The sequence below is a fragment of the Zonotrichia leucophrys genome, chromosome 7 (genome assembly GCF_028769735.1).
Source record: "Zonotrichia leucophrys gambelii isolate GWCS_2022_RI chromosome 7, RI_Zleu_2.0, whole genome shotgun sequence".
In the NCBI taxonomy this organism is placed as follows: domain Eukaryota; kingdom Metazoa; phylum Chordata; class Aves; order Passeriformes; family Passerellidae; genus Zonotrichia; species Zonotrichia leucophrys.
In genome coordinates this window covers 35,160,096-35,184,277 of record NC_088177.1, presented here as the reverse complement: position 1 = coordinate 35,184,277, position 24,182 = coordinate 35,160,096, and the positions used below count along the sequence as shown (strand labels likewise).

Genomic DNA, 24,182 nt, shown 5'->3' with positions numbered 1-24,182 from the left:
GGAATGGGGAAGTAACTCCATAACGTGTTTACAATTTCTGTAGGGGAGAAAAAAATTAAAATTCTTCTGTTGTGGCTGTTCAGAAAGGCAGATCTGTTTGTTGCTGGGAAAGTAATGCTTTCCATGCTTTTGCTCTTGTAGGGAGCTTTAGCAGGAAATGAGTTACAACTTCTCATTCACACAGCATCACAGCATTGTAGGGTGGGAAGAGGCTCTGGAGATTATCCAGTCCAATCCCCTGCCCAGGCAGGGTCACCAGAGCAGGTGACACAGGGACGTGTCTGGCTGGGTTTGGAATGTCTCCAGAGAGGGAAACTCCAGGACTGCGCTGGGCAGCCTGTTCCAGTGCTCTGCCACCCTCACTGTAAAGCAGCTTTTCCTCAAGTTGAGGCGAAACCTCTTGTGTGAGTTTATGGCCATTGCTCCCTGTTCTGTGGCTGGGCACACTGAAAAGCCTGGCAGCATCCTCTTGGCACCTGCCTTTGAGATGTTTGTATGTATTAATGGAGATCGCCTCTCCTCTGAATTACATTATAAAACCGATGAAAACCTACGATATATTCCAGAAATAAGGCCGTTAACGTCTCTAGGGACACGGCACACCTATTTCTGCCAGCAGAGGGGCGTTTAGAACCAGCCCTGAAAACCGAGCGCTCAGGGCGCTGATCCCCGGCCGGGCCCCGCTGCCTGCACCGCGGTACCGCGGCCGCTCCCGGGCCGGGCCGGCCCCGCGGTGTGAGGGGCGCGGGCGCTGCCGCGGCTGCGCGGAGCCGTCCCCGCCCGGCGCGAGGGAAGTCCCGCCCCGCGCCCGCCGAGCGCCGGCAGCGGGCGGGGCGCGGGAGCCGCGAGATGGCGGCGGCCGGGAGCGGCGGGAGCCGGGCGGACAACGGCTACGGCGGGCAGCAGGCGCGGCGCAGGAAGGGCCCGGGCGCGCTGGCCACGGGCTACCTCGTTATTTACAACGTGGTGATGACGGCGGGGTAAGGACCGGCCGGGGCCGCTTGCGGGGCTCCCCGGCCGGGGCCGCCGCCGGGGCGCGGGGCTGCGCTCGGCCGGGCTGCGGCCGCGGGTGGGTCCGGCGGGGCAGCGAGGGCAGGGCAGGGAGCGGGGCCGGGCCGAGAGCAGCGGCCTCTCCCGCCGCCGCCGTGGCCGCGCTCCCGTCGGTCCCGAGCCCATGCGCTGCACCGCACGGGGCCGGGTCTGTGCCCCCCGCGCTGTCAGCGGCCCTGCCTCGCACTTCGGGTCAGGCTCAGGCGCACGGCCGAGCCCTCGCTCGCCGCTCCTCGTGCTGGAGAGCGGCTCCTGCGCGTCCCGGCTCTCGCCGTGCTCTGTGACCGTAACCCCGGCTGGGTGCCCGGGGTCCCTCAGCCTGTCCCGGCCCAGGTGAGCCCTCAGCGCTGCCCGCCCCGCCCCGCCTGTCCGGCTGCCCGTCGGAGCGGGCTGTGCACAGCACGGTGTGGGTTCCCTGAGAGCTGCCCGGCTCTAGCATTGACACGTTCATTGCTCTGCAGCAGCTCTCACATCCAGCTGGCCGTAGGTTCCTCACATCACCATGTCTGTGGTGTAGAGTCCAGCAGGGTTCACTAGAGGTGACCCTAAATACAGGGAATAAGTCCACAGCAGTAGTTAAAGGCAAAGATCTTGAGCCCTGCAGGATTTCTCCATAGACCCTTCAGCTGCTCTGTAATTTGAGGTTGGAAGTTGCTTTTGGGATGTGTCAGCTCCTGGACCAGCTTGGTGCTCTGCCCTTGCCCTGCATGGTGTACTGCAGACTGGAGCAAGTTGGTGCTTGTTCAGGTGTTCTTAGATACAAAACTAAAAATAGTGACAACTGGGGACTCTCAAGAGAAAGGAGACTTTTTTTTCTTTTTTTTTTTTTTTAATTAATTTGTGGCTGTCGCATCTCATTAGAATCCAGATAAAAATAAAACCATCTTTTGAAAGATTGAGGATATTTGGGTGGGAGAAGAAAAGAGCCTTTAAAATGGATCCCAAATAGTGGTGTTTTCCATAGTGGAATAAACCCTGGCGGGTGAGGAGTTGAGCAGAAAGAGTAGTGTCATGTTTGGGGGGAAGGTTAGTGTAGAATTAATATAAATACAATTCACTTCAATCAGGCAGTTGGACATGAAGATTCTAGGCTTTGCTGGTGGCAGCTGATCCTATTTCAGCTTACAAGATATTTCCACTTGTGTGGGTCAGAGGTAGGGGAGCTGGCAGAGCTCGGTTTTGTGAGGTGCTTGGTACACCCGTTACCCAACAGCTGTGTTACTGTGAGGTGTTACTGAGCTGGTTGATGGCTCCATAGAATATTTGCAGGGTATTTCACTCAGAGGGCAAGGATAATTACCCACCAGTTTGCTTTAAGTAATCTGTTGTTTCAGAAATAATTGCATGAGTAATACAACACGTTGCAGGCAGTCAGGAGAGCTTTTTAGTTTTGTTGTGGTGTCCCTGCACAATGTTAAGAAGTTCGCCTCTGAACTCCTCTAAGAAATAAAAGCATTTCCTTGCTTATTTTGCTGCTCATATGCAATTCACTTGTGTTTATAAAAGATATAAAAAACCTGAGAGAGAAGCTGTTGTATAAGCGGAAAGTTTTCTTTGTGGTCATGAACTTTCTGTCATGGCATGTGAGCTCCTGAGCATGGGAAATTTCTATTTCTTCAAGAAAGAAGAACAAATAAAAAAAATTGAGTGCTGGAAGCTCAGAAATAAATAGCATAAACCTCTATTTAGCTTTCTGTTGGCATATAAATCTTGATCACAGTGTTGCCCATTTTCTTGATTTACATCAAATCTCTTAGAAAGTTCCACTCTTGGGTGGGATGTGATTTATAGTGCTTTAACATGAGCTGCTTTTTTCTGGAGAGGGCTGTGATTAAATGATTTCTGCAATTTGGGGAGTTACCATATGAGTTCTGTGATCATGGTCATATCTCTGTGTTGTCTCTCACTTTTATTTCGTGGTAGGTCACCGAGGGCTCTCATTGATAATTCCTCTTCAAATGGATGAGGAGGCTGCACTTCCCCTGGACACTGCTGAACTTCCACAATATACAGGATTGAGTTTAGGAAAAAAAGCTCAGTTTGTTTCTTATTATTGTGAAGCCTTTTAAAAAGGTAGTTTTTCTGGAGTTGGTTGACAGAAGCTCAGTTGTTCAGATGAAAAGATGGAAAGATTGATACACAACTGGTGGCACTGATTATTTACTGACCCCCTGTCAGTCAGAGTGCTCAGACTTAGTTTCTCCAACTGCACTGCCTTGGAAAGAGACTTGTGAAAAGAAAAAACCAAAACATTCAAGGTACCCAGGTGTTGAACTGATACTCTTACAGCACATGGGATTTTTTGGAAGTGGTTTGTTTGGTTTGATTTACAAAAGGCTTATAAACTAAAGCACACAACAACATTGTTGTGCAGTAAATAGGAACTAAAGTAAATGTTTTAAAAGCATAGTTGCCTTAAGTATTAACTGTTTAAAATAGATCAAGTGACAGTTGAAAAATGTCAGCATAGCTACTGCATTTACTTTGCATTTATCTTGGCTTAGCTAAAGAAAACACAGCTTACTCCAAAAATAATAGATCTTATTTCTAGTTTCATGCTGTAGTGCACGTAGTGTATGGATTCCTACATAAAAAACATACAGTGGTTTTTACAAGAGCAAAAACAGTACAAAAAGCATGGGTACCTGTGGATCTCTGACTGGAGCTGCATGCACTTCCTATCTGGTTCATGTTTTGGGTGGGGTTTTTGTTTTTTTTTAGAAATGGGACAATCATGGTCCAGCAGGGGATAACCAGGACTGCAGTTGGTTCTCAGCTGTATTGCTCAGGTTTTACTGCCCATGGTTCACAGCCTGAAGCTGCAGAAAGCTCTGCATCTTGCTCCTCTTGTGTTCAGGCAGACTTTCCCCATCACAGACTGAAGCTGTGTAGTCATGCCTGGCCTGGCATGGGGAGCTCATTTCTGGAGGCAGAGATGCAGCATGGAAATGATTTTTCCTAAAAACTGTGCTTGACCAAAATCACTGGATAGTGCTGGGTGGGGAGATGGGGCATGCTGTTAGAGCTGAGTGTAAATGTTAGGTAAGCTGCTTTGAAAGGTGATTATGTTTCTTATTTTTAGTCAAGTGCTGTAACTGACCAGTACTTCTGGGTATAAGTAGCTGGTGGTGGTATAAACAATGAATTTAAAAAGGATTTCACTCAACCAGGTCCATGGTAATGTAATAGCTTTTGAATGTGCAAGGGTTTGTATTAATCAGTGTTGCTCAAAGAGTGTTCTGGGTTATGAGTTTCATTGTCCATGTCTTCCCTGAGTGCTTGTTGAGAGTCAAAGTACACTTCTCCCTTTCAGGTGCACTCACTGCATAGCTCTGCTGTATTCTCTTGCATAAACGTTACAGAACCTCAGTAAACTTTGCATAAGAAAATGCCTTTTTATGACCTGTGAGAGAGACAAGGGAGTTCACCTAAGGACCTGAGCACAAAGCTTGTCTATCAAGTCTGACCAAATTAAAGTAGAAAAACTCTGTGTGTTCAGTATCCATTTTTCTTATTCTGGATTAATCAAAGAATGGTAATTGTCCAGTTTGGAGTTTACAGACAGGGTAGCAGTAATTTAATGAAGTGTAACTCCAGGTGCAGTTCAGTGTGTAGGTCAAAGAAATGAGCTTTCATGAGACAGTGGTGCCTTTTGCTGCCCTTCTAAACTTCTTGCCAAGTTCCATTTTCAGCTGATTTTCCTTGGTTTCACCTTCTCCTGTTCCATTTTGTCTAGTCCTAGAGGGTGAAGAACTATTTAAGAATCACAGAAGCAGGACAGGGATACTGAAAGCTTCAGCACAAACCAGGCTCAGCTTTCAATTTCGTATGGATTCATGCTGTGATCTGTATCAAATGCTTTTTGAAGGCTAGGAAATGGAATGGAAAGCACAGTCCTGCTGGAGTCAGTGATCTGGCACGAGGGTGGGGCAGAGCAAAAGGCTGGAGCTCCTCTGGGAGCTGTGGGATTCACCTGTGTGTGCTCAGGTGAGAATGGTTGGCAGGCACAGCCAAGAGCTGGCATCTTGTGCAACTGCAGAAATTGCTCAATTCAGCAGTTTCTCAACAAACGTGGAAGATCAGGAAAAACAGAGAAACTTGACGGATGAGAAGAGCACAGTGTCAGCCTGCTCTGATTCCTGTCCTAAAGAAGCAGCAGTTGGTGTTACAGGGGACAATCACTAATACTGTGGTGCTTACTGGTTTATTCTGCACTGATGTCCAAATACAAAATGAACCTGATTTATTCCTTGTAAACAGCAATCACTTGGCACATGTTTGTCTTTTGGTTTCACAAGATGGCTTTAACTGAAATAACTTGTCACTCTGTAGAAAGGGAGGGCTTGTTTCTCTTTCCCATTTATCTTCCCCACTCCCCGTGCTTTTCTTTGGTGCTTGTCTTCCAGAAGTTAAGGTAGAAAGTAATTAGCTTTCTTCCAATTCTGCTAACAGATTTTGTTACAAACACAAACTTGGATGCCAGAGTTACTTATTGTTGAAAAATCTGAACTTCACTACGTGTTTCAAACAATTGTTACATTTGGGATAATATGTGCACATACTCTGCAATATCCAAGCTAATGTGGTACTTGTAAGATTCTAATCTGCTGCAAATAAAGGGAATTTCTTCATCATCCCTGTTACAAAACCACAGCTACATATTTTTCCAGAGGGTGAAAACCATTGTGTAGTCAGTGGGCTTGCTACATGTCTACACATTGAGGTGAGCTGTTAGCAATGACACTTGGTTATTTACACAAGGAGTTTGGAGGGAGATGGAGGTAAAACTGGGTGGCACTCAGAGTAATTGAGTGTTAGACAGCCAGGATGAGCCTGTCAGTGAAAGGTTTGGGGGCCCCTGTTAAGGATTGTTCTTGACCAAGCAGCCCCTTCTCTCCATATAGCCAAAAGCAATTGGAAACTAAAGCTCACTGTAGATGCTATTTTCAAATGGAAGGTGTTGGACTTTGGCTGGGGTTGACCACTCACCTTGGGTTTGTGGCTTGGCAAAGACTTGACTGAAGAATTTCTCCTGCTGGGTGCAAGCACCAGCTCTGGACAGCTGTGGTAATCAGTGGAAGCTTCATCAGCCAGGATGAAAATTTTTTAGGTTTGTTGAAGTTACCTGAAGGGAAGATGAGCAGGGTTAACAGGTCACATTGTTCACATACAGTTGCAGTTACATGGGCATGGCTTACATAGGCTCAGATATATTTGTTGGTTAAAAAGGAAAACTGCAGTGGGAATGGCCATGCTGTCTTCAAGCCTTTAGCAGGCTCAGTTTCCTTGAAGTTATTCATCTATAACCATTTCTTATATAATATATGCTCCCAGCTAAGCTGGATCACCTCTCATAGAGTCCAGGGGTTTACTTTGAACTGAACTGTTAAAATCCATTCCTTCTGCATCTTGTTTATGTCATACTGCTCTAAGCTGGTAATAGGTCTCTGACTAGCTGTCAGGGGTTTTCTGCCTAAACTGAAACAATGTGATGCCAATCTGCCATGAATACATTCCATAACTAATTAAACAGAGTTCACTGAAAACTAAATTGAGACATTAGAGAAATTGCTTCCATGGTGGTGCTGAAAAATGCTTTTAAAATGTATCATCTTTCACTTGGGTAAATTTGTAGAAAATGCAACTATTTGACATTTCCCGTTTTGCAGAGTTAGTGTATTTCAGGACAGTTCTGCCTGTTGCTTCCTCAAGTATTGAAAGAGGGATTAAAGATTTATTTTTATTTATGCTTTGCTCAGTGTCTCCTTTTTTCTGTCTTTCAGGTGGCTCGTTATTGCAGTCGGTCTAGTTCGGGCATATCTGGCTAAAGGCAGCTACCACAGCCTTTACTATTCAATAGAAAAGCCCCTGAAATTCTTCCAAACTGGAGCTTTGCTTGAGGTAGGTGTAGTCCTATTCCCTGGCCTTACTAATATTTGCATGAATGTGTTGTATTTCTTACATTTACTTTAATTCTACTGAAGAGCTCACACAAAAGCTGAGTTTTCCTTTTAGCAAGAGGGAGTTTTACTGTCTGCTATTTAGCTTGGGCAGCAGAGCTAAATATTAATCATTGAAGTGCAAATACTGAATCTTAAGCACTTGTAACAGAACTAAATATGTGTCTGAATTGCTTAATTTGAAATGTTAGTGATTTGAATTTTTCTTTTTGTTCTAGATTCTGCACTGTGCACTTGGTAAGCTTGCAAATTTTCTGTTTACTATTTTTTTAATAGAAGACTATACTTTTAGCAATATATTAGCAAGAAAAATGTTATAGTCTGTGAATTGCTGAATTTACTTCTTGCATAACTTACTAATTTTTGTTTCAAATACATTCCAGTTTTTAACTCCCTAATTTGAGAAGTCACAAAACAATTAAACAGTGCTTTAGCTCCTATTTGAATGTTCACAAGCCACTACTTAAAGATTGGTGTTGAGGTTCCTGAAGCTGCAACTACAAACTTGCTGGTTTTCATCATTGTCCAGACAGCCACATAATGGAGAAGTTATGGGATTGTAGGTTCATAGTGAGTTCTGGGGGATGCTTCAATAACCAAGTGAGGTGTTGGGAGAGCTGGTGCTAGGAATGTGTCAGCAGAGGGCAGTCTGGTTCTGTAGTTAATGAAGTAGTTCTGACCCTCCTGAATCATCCAGCTGCTCTGAAAATGTCTTAAGAAGGCATTTCATAAACTGTGCACAGATCACCCCAGGAAAGGAATGATCATGTACACCTCAAATTAATGTAAAGGCTTCTCAGAGTAAACTGTGTGTAGCATCTATTTGCCTGTGCTGCCAAGGCACTCCTTCCAATGCTGTTTAATTTTACCAAATCTCAATTACTGTTTTTTACCAGAATAAACCATTCGTTTAAAAAAATTTTGTAAAAAATTAATATTAAAATATGCCATTTTAAAGTTCTTATTTAACAAGTGGCAAGAAGCAGAAGTTAAATCTGGGAACACTAGAGCAGAAAAAATGCTGGTTTTATCATCCTAAATCCATAATGCTTTGCTGTTTTCTCAGTTGATTTGAAGTGTGGATCCATTTAGCCCATGTGATCCTTAGTAACACAATTTAATGTTAGAGAGAGCCATTAGGAGAAAGTGGCAACATTTTCTGCTGTTTTTATTCTTTTTGCTTTCCCTAACAAAACTCTTTTGCAAAAGACTGGTTTTCTTCTAAGTGGCTGTGGATTATATTTTTTTCTGTTAATGGAAGTGTTTGTCAGCTAAATAAAGTGAGAGGGGTTTGCACAGCTGGATGCACTGCTGCTGTCTGCTGCAGTCCCACTGACTGTAGCACAAGTTCCTATGCAAGGAGAAACAGGAAATTTGCAGATTCCTTTGCCCCTGCTGAACTAATTGCTCTAACTAGAGCTGTAATTCTCTGTCAATAGAAAAGCTTATGTGTGACAGATGGCTGTGTGTATCAGCATAACTTTTCTCTCCACATCTTTTCAGTAGAATCTGAAATGTTAGCATCTGTGAGGCAAGTCCTTCAAAATACAAGGATTGATAGGGGAGTGTCTCTGTGAAGCACGGTTGAGAGCAGGACTTTGACATATAGCAAAGATTTAAAAAATGCAGAGCTGGAAAGGAGGTAACATGTAGCCCAGAGACCAAGACAGTGGGATAAAACTGAAGAGAACTATGTCTGTAGGATTTTCCTTTTCCCTCTCAAAGAAGCCAAAACATATAAATGAAAATAATTCAACTTAAACTTGGTTTTGGCTTTTCTTACTCTCTCTTCCTATTTCATTTTCTCTTTGGTCCCTGCATCTCTCTGAGGCTTTTGTGTTGCTTGTGGTTTGCATTAGCTCTACAAGCACTTTTTACTGTCTCTTAGGAGCTACACCTGCTCTTTATCATTTCACTATTAGAAGAAAATAAAACTTTGAGATGCAAAGTTTAGAAATTGTGTAATCTTACAGTCTAAAACTATTCCTGCTCTGACAGACCTGGCTGTGTAGGGTCCTTTTACTGACAGGTCAGTTGGAACTTGCTGGAAGAACCAGTGATATCTGCTTGCTTGAGAAAATCTTCAAATTACCTCTGTACCTGTCAGTGCATCAGCTGTTCCCTGGGGTTTTTCTTGTGGGGTTGGCTTTTTTGGTTGTTTTTTTTTTGGTTTAAGGGTTTTTCTGAGTTACATTTCCAGGAAGGAGCTACAAACTTTTCATCTATCGAAATATGGGCTAGATCAGTGTTTCTGAAAAAGACTTATAATTTTTGATGGCTCTTTTTTTTACAGAGTATACAGTGCAAAGCATATTTATTGTCTTTACTTTTTAAATCACAGTAATGAAGAGTATCTTGGATATTTTAATCAAACAGGATTATTTGAAATTCTGTATCCCAGAAGCTGTTTGATTGGAATTATCTGATTGAGCTGTTCTGTGTATTGAGGAATGTGCTGTGATTGCAATGAGATCAATTACATTTGTTTGCATTTTGATGCAGAAAGCCTTGTGAGGGGATTGCACTGCATTATACTGTATAAACATACTGAAGGACTGACTTCAGATTTTCTAATTAAAAAAAATTATATGCGTTCCTTCCAGAAATTTCAAATAACTGGACTTTGGTTTAGCTGTGTTTTATTTCCCCACCCCTACCCCTGCCTTGTTAATCAGGCATATTTACTAATTGCAAAATATCTTCCAGGCATTGTCCCCTCTTCTGTTGTTCTGACTGCTTTCCAAGTGATGTCAAGGGTTTTCCTGACATGGGCAGTAACACATAGTGTAAAAGAGGTAAGTCAAGATGCAAATTGATAGAAAAGCTATTGATCCATGCTGAAAAGCAAGTGTTGATTGCTGTCTTATTGTCCTTAAAATGTCTTCTGTTTGTATCCCACCATGGGAAATTGTTCATATGAATTTCTGTGGATCAAAAGAAATAAAAATAGGTCTGATGTCATCTTTTGTTGACAGTCAAACAGAGCGAGGTCTGATTGTGTCCCTGTGAGACATCTGGCTCCTGGATAGATTCTGCAGTCCTTACTGACAGTCAAAAGCTTCCAGTGTGTAATACAGAACACAGAATTTGGTACAGCCTTCTAGTGTTCATCTCACTAGTGCCATCATTAAAAGCAAAATCTCATTGCCCTCCTGCATATGCAGTTCCTGTGAAACTCCTGAAACTCCCCCTTAGTTGTTTGTGCACAGCACTGCTCCGTGCTCTCCATTGTCACTCTCCAGGATAATCTTTCCTCTGTCCTTCATTCAATTTTCTTACATTCAAATGTAGGTAAATTTTGGGGGCTGAGTGTTTTTTCTCACTGCTCACCACACCAAACAGTGCTGTACTTTAGGCAGATCTCTTTAGAATCTTTTGGAAGCCCTGTTTTTTGAAGATTATTCCTGACAGCTGTTTGAAAATCTAGACATGCTTTAATTGGTACAGGTTATAGTGACTGACTCATGTCATCTGAATCCTTGTAGCAGCCCAAATATGCTGCATCTCTGCTGTAGTCAACTAATTTTACTGCTTTTCTTCCCATTAAAGAAAGAAATTAGTCTTGATACCAGTGTCAGCATGGGTGCCTGAAATAAGTGACAGTCATTTTATGCATAAGATTATTTGTGACTTGAATGGAGAATGTCATAAGGAACTTGTGTTATTACAGACTTTTGAGAGAAGCTGCTTTCTCTTCCTTCCTCCAAACCTGCTCTCAGAGCATCCATGCACATGTGGAGTACCATAAGTCACTGTAGTTCCCAGCAATTATCAGTCCTTTCTGGTATTGTGATGCTTGTTCACGTGAAGCTTTAGTTTCATGCTACTTAAAGTGGAGGAATGTTATTTTTCTTAATGAACATAAAACCTTGGACTTCCCTATTGGTGCACATTAATGTACTCTGGTCTCTGTTTAACTCACCAGAAATAAATACTAGGTTTTGATTAAAAAAAAAAATCCATAATCTCAAGATGTTAGATGTTATATATATTTTTAAAATGCTTACGATAAATACTTTTGGAGTTTTGCTTGTTATCTATATGATTTTGGGATATCTGATGCTTCATTAAAAACAGTGATAATGTGTTTTTATGAATTGTCTCCTGGTTTTGAAGTAACCCAAACATTAAAGGTTACATTGGAAGGATTAGAATTATTCTATGTGTTGTCTGTTAGACATCAAAGAAAAACCTGTAATGCAATTGTGGGTTAGATTTTTTTGAAGCTTATGCCCACATTCTCACCAGAGAAAATTGACAAAATGGGAGCAATGAGTATTACCAAATATTTGACTTTTAACAAGGATTCTTTCAACAATATTCCATGCAGATTTTTTTCCCCCACACTTGTGTGGTCTTCTGGTTAAAGTCTTGCAAGAGACTGTATTATGTGTTACTTTTTTAATGTCTTAGTAAGTGGGTATGAGAATGGCTTGGATGAGGAGCCCTGTGATGAATTTCTGACCTGTGACTTAGAGCAAATAAATCAAATAAGAGGCTGTGTTCTGCTCCCTCCCTTTGCCCCAACCAGGGAGCTGCAGGCTCACCTGGGGAGATGTTTTGCAAGTGTCACAAGTGTTCTACTTTCTCTAAAGGGCTGGCTGCACAAGTGAGCTCCATGGTGAAGGCCAGGATTAAATTCTCACACAGCTTTGTGGAACTTGTAAGCGATGCAGTTGCATGATGAGGTCCTTGTAAAACAAACTGCAGTTTTCCTCTTTAACTTTTTGAATGAGACTTGTTCAGTATCTTGCTTTTCCAGACTGTTTTCATATATAATACAGCTAAAAGAAGAAATGTGTATTGCATCCCTCCTTCTGTCAGGATACACTTTTGGAAATGTGCTGTGATTTAAAGCATGCTTCTTGCCACTAACATGTTTGTGCTTTTTGTGGACTTCAGTGCTGCTGTGTTGTTAAACTCAATATGAAGTTTTTCACAATAAATGTTAAAGCATGGCAATGTTAAAGCACTGCACCCTGAGATTCTCCTCACCTGCACTGTGGGAGCAGTTGTTGGTGTTGTGGAGGAGGGCCTGGCACATCATCAGTGCTGGCCATTATGTCAGAAAGGAACCAGTCCAGTGAATTTTACTGTTTCCCCTGCAAAGCAGGGCAGAGAACAAACAGCCTGGTGTGAAGGGCAGGGAGAGTGTAGGCATGGGAGAACAGAAAGTGCCCTTCAGCTCAAAAGATGTCTTTTGGAATTTGTGTGAGCAGTGAGATCATCTGGTGACATCATGGCAGGCCTTCGTGGAGTTCCATTCTGATAATTCTGCACCCAGTTCGGATGGGTAATTAAAAAATGGTGTCAGCAAGCATATATTGCTTATCCCATTGGGCTCAGTTACTGATGGGTTGCAAATAAGTAATTTATATTTAGAGGAACTTTTGTAGAACACACAGGCAAGAGATGCTGTGAAAACAACATTTAAAGCATGTAGAATTGGTAATTGGGACTCTGGTACCTGCAGTGGGGAATTGATATCTTCAATCAGTAGTAAAGCATACTTACTTAAAAGAGGGAAGAACATCTTAACTTATGCTATTTAGGACTAAGTTGTTGTAAAAAGTCCATGATGGAAGGGTCAGAAGTCTGAATGGCTGAGTACAGTTGAAAAACCTGACTCATCATTGCTTTACATCTATGTAAAATTAAAGCATACAACACAATAGTCTGTCAGGCCCCTTGTGCCTACTGTGAAGTTTCCTTTTTTTTTCCCCTGAATTTTATGTTTTATTTTTTAATTACTGCACCAGAGAACCAGCTCTTTGGAGAGAGACATGCTGTTCCAATATTTTCCATCATTACACTTGCATAGTGCTGCTGGTTTTGCTCTTCTGCATTGGATTGCTTAATTATGTGTTTAGCTGAAATTTTCTGCAAATTTGTCAAACTGTTTCTCTTAATGTAGAGAAATTTCCCTTTCCAGTCTTAAGGAGAACATTAAAAACCTCTCAGGCTTTATTTTGTCAACTCCCAGTTCTCATCTTTGCATCTTAAAAGACAGTGGTTTCTTTTATATTTTAGCAAACATTGTTGGCTATTCACAGTATTTAAGAAAAGCTGAAATATATCCAGGACCTCCTTGATGATATGTTGGCTTGAAACACATGCCAGAAATTATGCCTGTTGTTTGATTGACCCCTATTAAAAGAGTTGGATAAATAAGGTGTAAATAAAGTTTTGACTTGTGTCTAAGACTGGCATGAAGAAAGTAGTGGAAGAAGAATTGAATTCTCAGGGAGCATTGGCCTTAGTGGTTATTGTGTGTTTGGCCTGTCTTCAGCCTGGAGGAGGAATGATGCAAATGCAGCATTAGCAGTGGCTACAAGAGTAAGACTCCTGAAAAACTGTTTTTCCTTAGGTAGGGACACAAGCTATGAAGGCACAATCAGTGATTCTATAAGTGACCTAACAGGGTTTCACAATGGGATGAACTGTTTTAATAACTTAAATACAAAGGAGAGGGGGAGACCAGACCTTGGAGGCGTGTTAGAGATGCCATGTGCTAGAACTGGACTGTAACTGCTGTAATTTCCACTTCCATGGAAGTGATTCACTGGTAGTGCCCCAGTTTCTTGTCCTTGCTCATATCCTTGGGTGCTACTTCAAGCCCCAAACTCTTGGGTTTTGACTTTTCCCATTTCCTTAGCTAGGGAAAGAAGTGGGATTTAAAGAGCAGGTTGAAGCCTGGACCTCACAGGTTTAGGTGAACTCATCACTAAGCTGCTACTCCTGAGCTGGCCAGAAGATGCAGCTCTGGAGTGCTTGTCAAGCACATTCCTCCTCAGGAGCAGCAGCATCTGCTCACTTTTCCCTGCTGAGAACTAAGAACTTGTAAAGCAGACCTCAAACAGGATTAGGATCCTGCAGCAATGTCTAAAAATAGATTGGGTCTCTTCTCTGCAAATCTTCAAATAATTTTTGGATTTTGCTCTTACATTATGATGTAAGGGAGATTAATATATAAACAAATTGTCAGAACGTGGGAAAAGAATAAGATGCTTTTGCTGCAAAATGCAGTGAAAGTGACCTGAAATATTACACGCTGCAGAACGTAGATTTACAGCACAATACAGATTAGCAGCAGCTCTGCATTCCAGGATAGCTCAAGATTTCTGTATAAATTTTTCTGGGTTTTGCAGTCTGTAACAAAGTTTTTTCTGGGTAATTCCCTTGGAAAAATTTCCCTTTTTTTTACCCAAGAGTGTATGATCAGTCCCCTCCTATTAAGAAGATTCTGATTGTCCACATATACACACACACATATATGTAAATATATATACGTGTGTGTGTATATATCTATATATATTCTTCATCCTTTTTTTTCTGTTGGTTTTTATTTTGTCCAAGATGAATAGAGTGCACCACCCACATCTCCTGACTTCCTTTCCCTTTTTTCAAGAGTTGGAAGAAAAGAGAAAATATGGGCCCATGTGGTTGGACTGTTTATTCCCACTGTCCACTGAATTTGGGCTCAAGGTGCTTTTACAGCTGGGAATTGTGTTGAAGAGTAGAGGGAGAAGGCTGAATTAAAATCATGTCTGGTCCCTCAAGAGTTTGTTCTGTGGGTTTGTGAGCCCACATATACTTGAGATCCATCAGGAACTTGAACTTTATAATGATGCTCCATAATCTAACCTTATAAATATCAGAGATAAAGGCAGTTTATTACAGAATGTTTTGGGCTTAAAGGGACCCACAAGGATCACTGAGTCAGCTCCTAAATGATCCCATGCAGAGATCAAGCCCACAAGCTTGGCATTATTAGCACCATGCTCAGAGCAGCTGATCTCAGGGTTAAAATGTGGAGTTGCAGCGGCTTCACTGATGTGTGAGTGACATAAAAGCTCCAAGAGGTGTAAAGCAGTGAAACGTGATACTGCCTTCAGTGTAACATTAGAGGAACTGTGCTAGTTACAATAAGCAGAAAATGGAGCAAGGAACAGTGAATCAGGTGCCTGTCAAGCTTACCTGAGGTGAGACAATCTGAGCATGGTTCTTCTCTCCTGCCAGCCTGAGATCTGGTGTTAGCTGTTCTGCTACTGCTCAAAAGTAGCACCCAGTTTCTGACCAGAAAAGGAAAACAGTGCTTCTGCTCAGAAGGACCATGAGCTAGTATCAGAATATTAAGTGTATACCAAGTATCAGGTGTTAGACCATTCTTTCTGCACTAGGAGACAGTCATAGGACTGAAATAGGAGCTGATACTTTATAGGAATGGGGAGAGTTAAGAATTATATTCAGCATTTCAGGGCTTTCTTGTACCAGTTTACCTTGCACAGAGTATGAGAGCTGAACTTACCTGATCATGAAGCAGAGCTATTCTTAAGCAACTAGAAAAATACAGAGCATGATAAGAAGGGTTTTTACTGTTGTTACTAATGTTGCTTTTAAGCTCATTCTTGGAGTCTGTTCTCTAAAATGATGCAGGAATTGATTTCTGTGAGGTTTCCTTGGGTCTGGTGAATAACTGGGAATGGTCAAGCTCATACAAATCCTTTTCTCTGTTCTCACAGGTACAAAGTGAAGACAGTGTCCTCTTGTTTGTAGTGGCCTGGACAATCACCGAGATCATCCGTTACTCTTTTTACACCTTTAGCTTGTTAAACCATCTCCCTTATCTCATCAAATGGGCCAGGTCGGTGGCATGGTAAAAGTTACAGCCTTAAAGCACTGATCTGACAGGGATATTTATCTTGTAAAGTACTTGCAGTGCAAAAAATTAGATTCTGCCTTCAGGTAATTGCCCAGTTTGTGAACGTGGCTGCCTAGCTTCTTTCCAGCAGATTTTTGGGTTACAAAGATTTATTACATTGCAAGCTGAAAGAGGCATTTGTCTGAACTCATTTTCAAAAGAATTATTTGTCAGAAACTGATATGTAACAGTAGGGGATGGCAGTAAGTAAACTGACATTTTGCAGTAGTTCTTGAATGCAGTGGTTGTCATTGAAATAATATTTAAGCTCATTGATTAACATCAACTATATTTGACCCCGTTTTAAGTAGTAAAATTACTTCTACCAAAGAGTTCAGAAATCAAATTAACAAAGTGTGTATGTATGGAGAATAGCTTTAAGGATAATTTGTAGATTGTCATATAAAATCTTTAAGTGTTTCCAAATGATTGCTGATCTGAATACTCACCTTGCAATAGTGCTCATACCTTGCCATGCTCTAATCAAATAAGATCTAAGAAAAATAAATACTGAGTGGAGAATTCAAAATTTGAATATCTCTAATATCATATAACAAATATTTTGTCAGAGTTTGTCATAACTTTTAATTCTTTCTGTGTTTCATTCTAGGTACACTTTGTTTATAGTATTGTATCCAATGGGAGTCTCAGGTGAATTACTCACAATATATGCTGCATTACCCTTCGTCAGGCAGTCTGGCTTATATTCCATTAGTTTACCTAACAAGTACAATTTTTCATTTGACTACTACACATTCCTGATCCTGGTCATGATCTCTTACATTCCAAGTAAGTATGAGTTTGTTAGGTTTCTTAGTATTAACAGCTGTACTGGGAAAAACAAACAATTGTGGGATTAGCATACATAGGAGTAACCAATTTAGCCTGCTGATGACCTTGTTTAATTTTTGCATGGTTCCCAAAGGTTTCTCATGGAAATTTCAGCTTTTGCTGTTTGTGTATGTATGTTTTCCACCCCCTCCTTTGTTGGTTTGCAAACATGCTGTTTACCATAGATTTAGAAATAAAAAGAGAAAAAGCTCTGGATAGACAGAGATGAAAGAGGCACTGATGTGTATAAAATGCCTTAGAGCCTGAAAAAGTGACAGTAGAATTACAAAAAATCAAACAAATCTGGAAATTTTTCTGCCCTGCAGTCTGTTTTCTTTGTATTGTGTGCATGCAGTTATGGCAACTTTTGTCATGTGCTTCCACTTTTAGAGTTAAATAAAGCATTTTGCATTTTATTAAAAATGTGATTTCTCTAGCAGAAAAATTAATAGTACCTGAAGCCTAAGAACAATATCAATTCATCTCTTTAGAGTGTAAAGGCAATAGATAATTTAAGCAAAAAGTGGATTAGCACATCCTGTAATAGAGAATTGGTGACCTTGACCATGTACTGTGCATCTTGCAGGCCTCTCCTGACACTTTATTGACTTGGGTGTGTTTTCTCCTCAGTCTTCCCTCAGCTCTATTTCCACATGCTGCATCAGAGGCGGAAGGTTCTCTCCCACACTGAGGAACATAAGAAGCCGGAGTAATTCCAACTCTTTTTCAGAACTTTTCAAACATCAAAATGCTGCAGTTTTTCAATACCCAGCACATTTGTAAAGAGTATACCAAGATAAGTCAGAGGTAAAAGACCAGTAATTTAGCAAGAATAACTAATAAATCTGATTTCAGTGAAATTCCAGGATGTCAAACATTGAAATAATTTCAGCTTGCAGTGCTTCGGAAAACTTAAACTTTATATGGCTTGGCAGTTAACCTTTTCCTTAAATGATGTGCTAAATGGTTTTCATTTATTACTAAATGCCTGAAGGTTGCAGTATGAGTGATGAAATTGTACCCACTAAATGCCTGAATTGGGATTATATTACTGATACCTCCTTTTTTAAGTGCTTGACTGCATGCCAGAAACTGTATGTATTGCTGTGAAAGCAAACAATATGCTCTGGAATATTTCAGGATAATGTCAGAGACTTCAGTGGAGAATGTAATCTGGGCAAAGTATTTGAATTTAGAAAGGTAGGTTGTGTATTTAAAGGTGATGGGAACAAGAACAAGAAACCAATTATGGAAAATGAGGGGAATGTGGTTCTTTAGGAATTTAAACAGTGTATGACCAGAGTGTGCTCTCTGAAGATCTTGTTTAAGCTGATCACTCAAATGCTAATATTAATTCAGAGACTGTAATTCTTACCCAAAACATTAAAACTACCCCAAGTACTGCATCCCTGAATACTTTTTTACATATTAAAAGAATAAATAATACTAACTGTAATACTTTAGTGGTATCAGTAATGAATCTAAACAATATAAGGAGGTAGTTCACCCAGAAACAGGTGCAGTTCTCCCTTTTTTACTATAAATTATCATCTCTAGTCATTATCTGTGATACTCATCTTTCAGTGCTGAGGTCTGCTTGGTCTTCTGTGTTTGGGGGCCTTGTTCCTTAGCCTGACTTTTCTCAAGTGACTGAGATCATCACTCTGGCACATCCAAGCAGGCAGTTCCAGGCACTCAGCTTCTGAAGTGTTGCAAAGTCATAATCTGCTCCTTGCAGAGCAAATTCTCATGTGTTACTTGCTGCCTTTGCATGGAGGACAAGCCACCCTCGTCTGCTCTTTGGAAAGAGTGGGAGACCACAAGAAGTTACATTCTCCTAGGTGGTTTCTCAAGTTCTTAGGCTTTACCTTTCCTTGGAAGGTAAAAGGAAAAGGAAGGAGCTGAGAAAGGCTTGTGGTGAGGCAGAAGGCATTAGTGCTGTGAGAGCTGTGCCCAAGCCTAGAAGAAACTTCTGATTGGGAGCAACAGGGTGGGGAATGAAGGGAGCAAAAGGAGAAGGTAAATGAATGGATATCCAGGCAGAGACAAAAGGAAATGTAGGTTATGGCTTTGCTCTGTTAGGAATTGATGGCCAGACAGTCCTGTCTGCATCCTGTCAGAGTCACTGGACAAGTCCATGTGAGCCTCTCTGGCTTCCCTCTGGCCATGATTCAGTGCACAGATGAGGTGTGACCCTGCAGTGCTGCCTCATGCTGGGCCTGCCAGCACTCCCCTGCACATGGCCTGGTTGTGTTTGACACATCCCAGCTCTTCTAAACACAGCTGGGAGGTACTGAGGACACAGGCTCTCTGTTCTAGCAGTTGGGAAGAGCTGGATTTACAGTTATCATATACAGTTATTATATACAGTTATTCAGGTTTGTGCTTGTCAGAGCGATATTAAAAAACAATCCTTGTTATTTTTCAGTGATTTTCTTTGGCTCCATCAAAAAGACTGAATTTCCCTATCTCTGACTATATAGAGCCTTTCCTGTTCAACACAGACAGGATTATTATAGGCAGAGAAAGGACAAAAGACAATAATAATCTTTGTTCTATTTTCAACATTTTGGAGCCAGTTATTGACTGGATTATAAAACACAGGAGGTTGTAGCAAGTTGGGTGTTGGTCTTTTCTCCCAAGGTACAAGCAATAGGACTAGAGCATGCTGCCTCTTGTTGTGACAAGGAAGGTCTGGAGGGGATATTAGGGAAAATTTCTTCATGGAAAGAAATGTCAAGCATTGGAACAAGCTGCCCAGGGAAGTGATAGAGTCACCATCCTTGAAGGTATTTAAAATACCTGAAGATTGGTGCATAAGGATGTGGTTTACTGGGATTTTGCAGTGTTAGGATGATGGTTGGACTCAATCTTAGAGGTCTTTTCCAACCCAAACAATTCTGTGATTGTATTACTATGGCCATATACAACCTCAAAATGGTTTTGGATTCAAAGATGCAACAATTCCATTAATTTCTGTATTAGGTTATGAGCTTTGTTGTAGTGATCTGAGAAATGTTACATTATTCTGAAGTCATTGTTTGAAAGTGTGAACTTCCACCTCTGAACAAAAATCTCCTTTTGCTTCTACTTGCTATTAAAGAAGTTAATGTCAATATTTCTGAAGGATGTCATCTAAAAGATCTGATTTCCTGATGTACTTAGGTTACTGGATATTGTCAATGTTCAGCTCCTGAACTTTTCTTAATTTGATTTCTGTGCCCAAATAAAAGATTTGGTTTCAAATTTGTTGGTCCAATTTGGAGATAAAAAATGGCTGTGTAATATTCCTGCATGAAACAAGCTTCAGGCTCTGTTGATGAGAAAGATACAGTACAGATCTACAACAGATAGCACTGGCACCATGGAAAAGCAGAGCAAGCTGCCAGTAGGGAGAAAACTTCTACAACCAACACCTTTGCTGAATAGGCTTTAATATGGAATATTTACTTTAATTGAAAGTATCAGTTTATGACAAAAATGCAAATAAACTATGGCCTTTTAAAAGAAAATGGAGTTACTTTTCCTTTCAAAAGAAAAAGTAGTTGCATTATCAGTCAGAATTCTTACTGGCAAAGATGATTTATGGATTATATTCTGAAGTCTGAATGTGCAGTTAGTGTGTACGAAAATTCAGTGCTTTATGTTGCAGTGCTTTTTCAAGTTAAACTTCCATGGAAATCACTGGAAGGTGATCTTGAGAGAGAACTGTAGTGTGATACCCTAAAACTGTTTGGGTTGTTCCCTAATACTGATTTTGCTGACACATGTGGGGCTTCTTCCCCTCATAAGAGAAGAAGTTTCCCCTCATCTGTCACTGAAATTGTGGTTTCTTGAGCTCTGTAACAGAAGCTTTGATTGGTACTGTGTCACAAGTGCAGAGGGGTTTATTTTCCCCACAGACTGTTTACTTGGCTTGCATGTTCTCTCTCAGCCTCTCCAAACCAGCAGGCCCCCCTGCTTTGGTGCTCTCTGTTGTGTGCACTGGTTCAGTTGACAGCACTTTCTGTTCTACCATGCCAGCTCTGAGTTAGTCACTACCCTCCAAAAGACCAAGGTTTTCACCAGAGTGTAGTTTACAACTGGAATTGTAGAAATGTTCATATTTGTAAATTACAGTAAGAATGCAGGTTACAGTGCAGGTAAATTGTAATTTTTCACAATGTGATGTTTTTATCAGAGGGTTTTTTTCTTATCATTATGAAGGTTGGCATTTGTGTGGACCAATCTGCAGTGTCATTTTAAAACTTATCTTTCAGCTTAAAATTTTCATGAGTATACATCAAATCATATATTTTGATGTATATGTCAGTGAAACTTGGGTGAAAACTATATACAGTCATTTTTGTATTTTTTTCTATGTTGTGAAGAATAAAATTGTAATTTTATAAGTCTGATTCACTAAGATTATTATAAGTTAAATGTATTTTTTGTATATTTAGGAATCTGATATTACCTGGAGCTCTGAAAGACTTAAGCATAGATTTTTTTATGCATGGTTGAAAGATATTTCAACTTGATAATGCAGTGAAATGGTTTGTATGCTAAAATTCTAGTCCGTGTTGTTGCCTTGTGCAGTTGATTCTGTGCTCTCTGCCTGGATTTGGCCTACTGAACAGTGATACTAATTGCTATAATCCAAATAAAATAATTCTGAACAAAATATGTTGTATTGTTACTGTTTAAGGAACAAAAGCAGATACTTTGCAAGTGTGAGTTAGGGCTGTATTTTTATTCGTTTGTATACAATGTGTATCTTTTAATTTACAAGTTCTTTTAGCAGAGGTAGCTCTGGAGCTCAGACAAAAGAAATAAGAAACTTCATATTGTTATTAATGCTCTTCTTTCCAAATTGAAAAGAAGTGCTCATAACAACACCTTGAACTGACTGTGTCAACACTCAGAACTCCCTGAAGGATCCTCAATTGAGTGTGAGCTCTTTGTTCTCCTGCTGTTATCTGTACTCTGGATGCTGATGGTTTCCTTCAAAAACAAAATTGAGTATTATAAATATAGTGGAATGCTAAACTAATGCAACAGAATACTTCAGAGTTCATTTACTAAATATAATATGTCTGCTACCACGGCAACGTTTTTAGCATTTTTAACACTTCCTGAGAGAGATTTAAAAACTGTGTCTAGATGACATTAATGCCCATAAATAACAAGTTACAATCCTCTAAAAGGAACTGAGTGGTAGCTGCAGAGTGAGTGCTATTATTCCAGGCATATGCTTGTCATAAGATTGCACAACTACAGTGATTTTTTTGTTGACTGAGAGGGGATGAAATGGTGTTGTCATGCCCAGCATCAGCACATGTCCTACGCATGATGGCTGTGACTTAGCACTGCTGTGTAATTAAAAACTCAGAAGTGCTGTGCTGGAGAGGTGCTGAGCTCTGCTTGTGCCTTGCAGGAACTATCACTGGCTATTTGTGTTTCCTCTCTGCAGTTTGAAAACAGTGTGTGGAAACAATTTTAGTTCCCTAGGGTAACAGTAAAGAATCTGAAAAGCATAAGGATTCTGTGGTTGTCAGCAAGTTAATGTCACAATAATATGTAAGGCTCATCTTAAAGCATTGGCAGTTCTTGATATAAGACTAGAGGAGGGATCTGTGCTGGGCTGCTGAATATAAAATAAAAAGGTGTGAATATCTGTGTGATTCAGTTTCATGTGATGTGAACTGAGCATTTCTGCAGTTGGGAGCCACCCAACTGCCTGGAACTTCATTCAGTATCAAGTGGCTTTTAAATTCTGCTTCCTGTCTCCTAAACAAATGCTCTTCCACACTTGTCAGAAGACTCACAGTGGTAAGATAATTAATAAAGCTCCTTAGGTGGTTTCTGAAGGTTGCCTTTGAACTAGTTGCAATTTCAAATGTGGATTAAAAATTTGTAATGCCTTTAATAATCTTGATCACTAATTTCCAGAATAATATTTTCCTTTACAGATGTGCAAGATCCTAAAGCTCTTTTTATGGCCTCACAAGTTAGCTTGGGCATTAGTGTTGTCAGAGGTTTTTTCTCTTTGATGTGCCACAGCTGCCTCTCTCTAGATTCAATTTATTCTGTGCAGTTTGTACATAAAAATTTTACATTACCTGTTACTACATGAGGATCTTATTATTGGGAAATTCTTTGGTGGAAGTTTTTTGCAGAGGCTTATTCAGCTGAATTGTGAGCAGTGAACTGCATTTTGTCCTGTGCTTTTGACTGTCCTGCTACAGACAGTCTGCACAGTCTTCTGAGAGCTGTAACCACTTGCAGCAAGTTCTTGGCATTTTCTACTTTGAGCACCAGAACTTGCAGGATCTTGGCTCCTGTGTAATTACATTCAGCCTCTTGGGCAGGACAGTGTATGAGATAATCTGAAGAATACCTATAAAGGGATACAGTCATTTCAGGGATCTTCTTTAATATCACTTTTAAGTTGATAGCAATGTAAATATCAGCACTTTGTTCTTTTCTGCACATAGCATGCCCACAAAAACCATCACTTGTGGAGAGTATATAGGAAGTGGAGGACCCTCTAATCAGCCTGGAATAGATGGCTTTTATGAAATCAGTTTGCCATTTAAAGGTTTGTTTGGGTAAAATACATCCTCTTCACTTACTGGATAAGAAAAGATAATGAGTACTGACCTCTATTTAATAATCAATAAAATTATGAGATGAGCTGTACCACTGTGTTTCCCAAAGAATATTTGGGCATTGACAAAACATGAAACTTTCTTCCTGTTCCCTTTGGAATGCAGTAGTTGTTGTTGTTCTTTGGGGCGAGGGTGGTGGTGTTTGGTTTTGGGTTTTGGGAGGGATTTTTTGTTTGTTTATTAAGACAGAACAGCAGCCCTTAATGGAAATGCTGCAATGTTTAGTCTAGTGTGCTGATGACATGAAGTTTGTTTTATTTTCCTCCAGGTGTTTATTACAAGACTATAAGGAACTGGAGGCACTGAGTTAGGTGCTTTGTTTCAGTCCTCCATTCCTGTATAAACCTCTGCTGGGAAAGTTGCTGGTTTGATAGTATCAAATGAGTTTCCTTACCCAGCTTTTTGGTGCAATTTAAATTAAATTTAAAAAAGCACTTTGTTAGCAAACTGGAACAGTGGAAAAAACTGTCTTGCATCAGCAAGAAAATTGATGTGAAATTGAAAGTCAGACATTGCTGGTTAGTTTTGGTAGTAAGACTGGATAGTGTTACTTAATAACTAGTTACTAAGTAAGAGAGTTACTGTTACAGCCCTTTGGCAGAAGCAAACCCTGCAGTCTGAAAATTCTGAGTTATTCTTCAAGGGGTATTGTCAAGTCAGACAATGTATGGAAACCTGCTCCAGGCTTACAGGTGTGTTCAGACAAGGGACAGATGGAAGCATTCATGGGCTCTGTGCTCCAGCTTCCTGCTGATGCAGGACTGCACATGAGGCCTAAGTATTTGGGATTTTGAAGGAATAAACTGCTGACAGAAAGGTGTAAAACTCCTACAGAAAGATGTAAAACTCCTGCTGTTGTGCTCTGAGCTTCGTGCAGCCTCCAGGAGTCCACTCAGTACAGACACTTCAGTCCTTTTCATTGCTTTGCTGCTATCCAAAGGTGATGAGGTAAAGCTGCTACAGTTAACAAATGGGCTGCCATGTTCACAT

General features: G+C 40.7%; 1 protein-coding gene across 2 annotated transcripts; it reads left to right on the top strand.

Moving 5' to 3' along the window:
- Nucleotides 1–833: 833 nt before the first annotated feature.
- HACD2 (3-hydroxyacyl-CoA dehydratase 2) lies at nt 834–21,220 on the top strand. 2 transcript variants are annotated; one of them, XM_064719116.1, is made up of 7 exons: nt 834–980; nt 6,834–6,951; nt 7,229–7,247; nt 9,717–9,805; nt 15,533–15,654; nt 16,322–16,500; nt 17,173–21,220. In XM_064719116.1, the coding sequence occupies exons 1-7, from the start codon at nt 850–852 to the stop codon at nt 17,253–17,255; spliced, it is 741 nt and encodes a 246-aa protein (XP_064575186.1). In that variant the 5' UTR covers nt 834–849; the 3' UTR covers nt 17,256–21,220. The 2 variants fall into 2 exon arrangements, with proteins under 2 accessions (XP_064575186.1, XP_064575185.1); XM_064719115.1 differs by lacking the exon at nt 834–980 and adding an exon at nt 1,162–1,383.
- The last annotated feature ends 2,962 nt before the right edge of the window (nt 21,221–24,182 follow it).

Coding starts and splice junctions, on each gene's coding strand:
- HACD2 (XM_064719115.1), top strand. CDS start 1,175: ATGCGCTGCACCGCACGGGGCCGGGTCTGTGCCCCCCGCGCTGTCAGC. Junction 1,384..6,833: donor CTCAGCCTGTCCCGGCCCAG/GTGAGCCCTCAG, acceptor TCTGTCTTTCAG/GTGGCTCGTTATTGCAGTCG. Junction 9,806..15,532: donor TAACACATAGTGTAAAAGAG/GTAAGTCAAGAT, acceptor CTGTTCTCACAG/GTACAAAGTGAAGACAGTGT.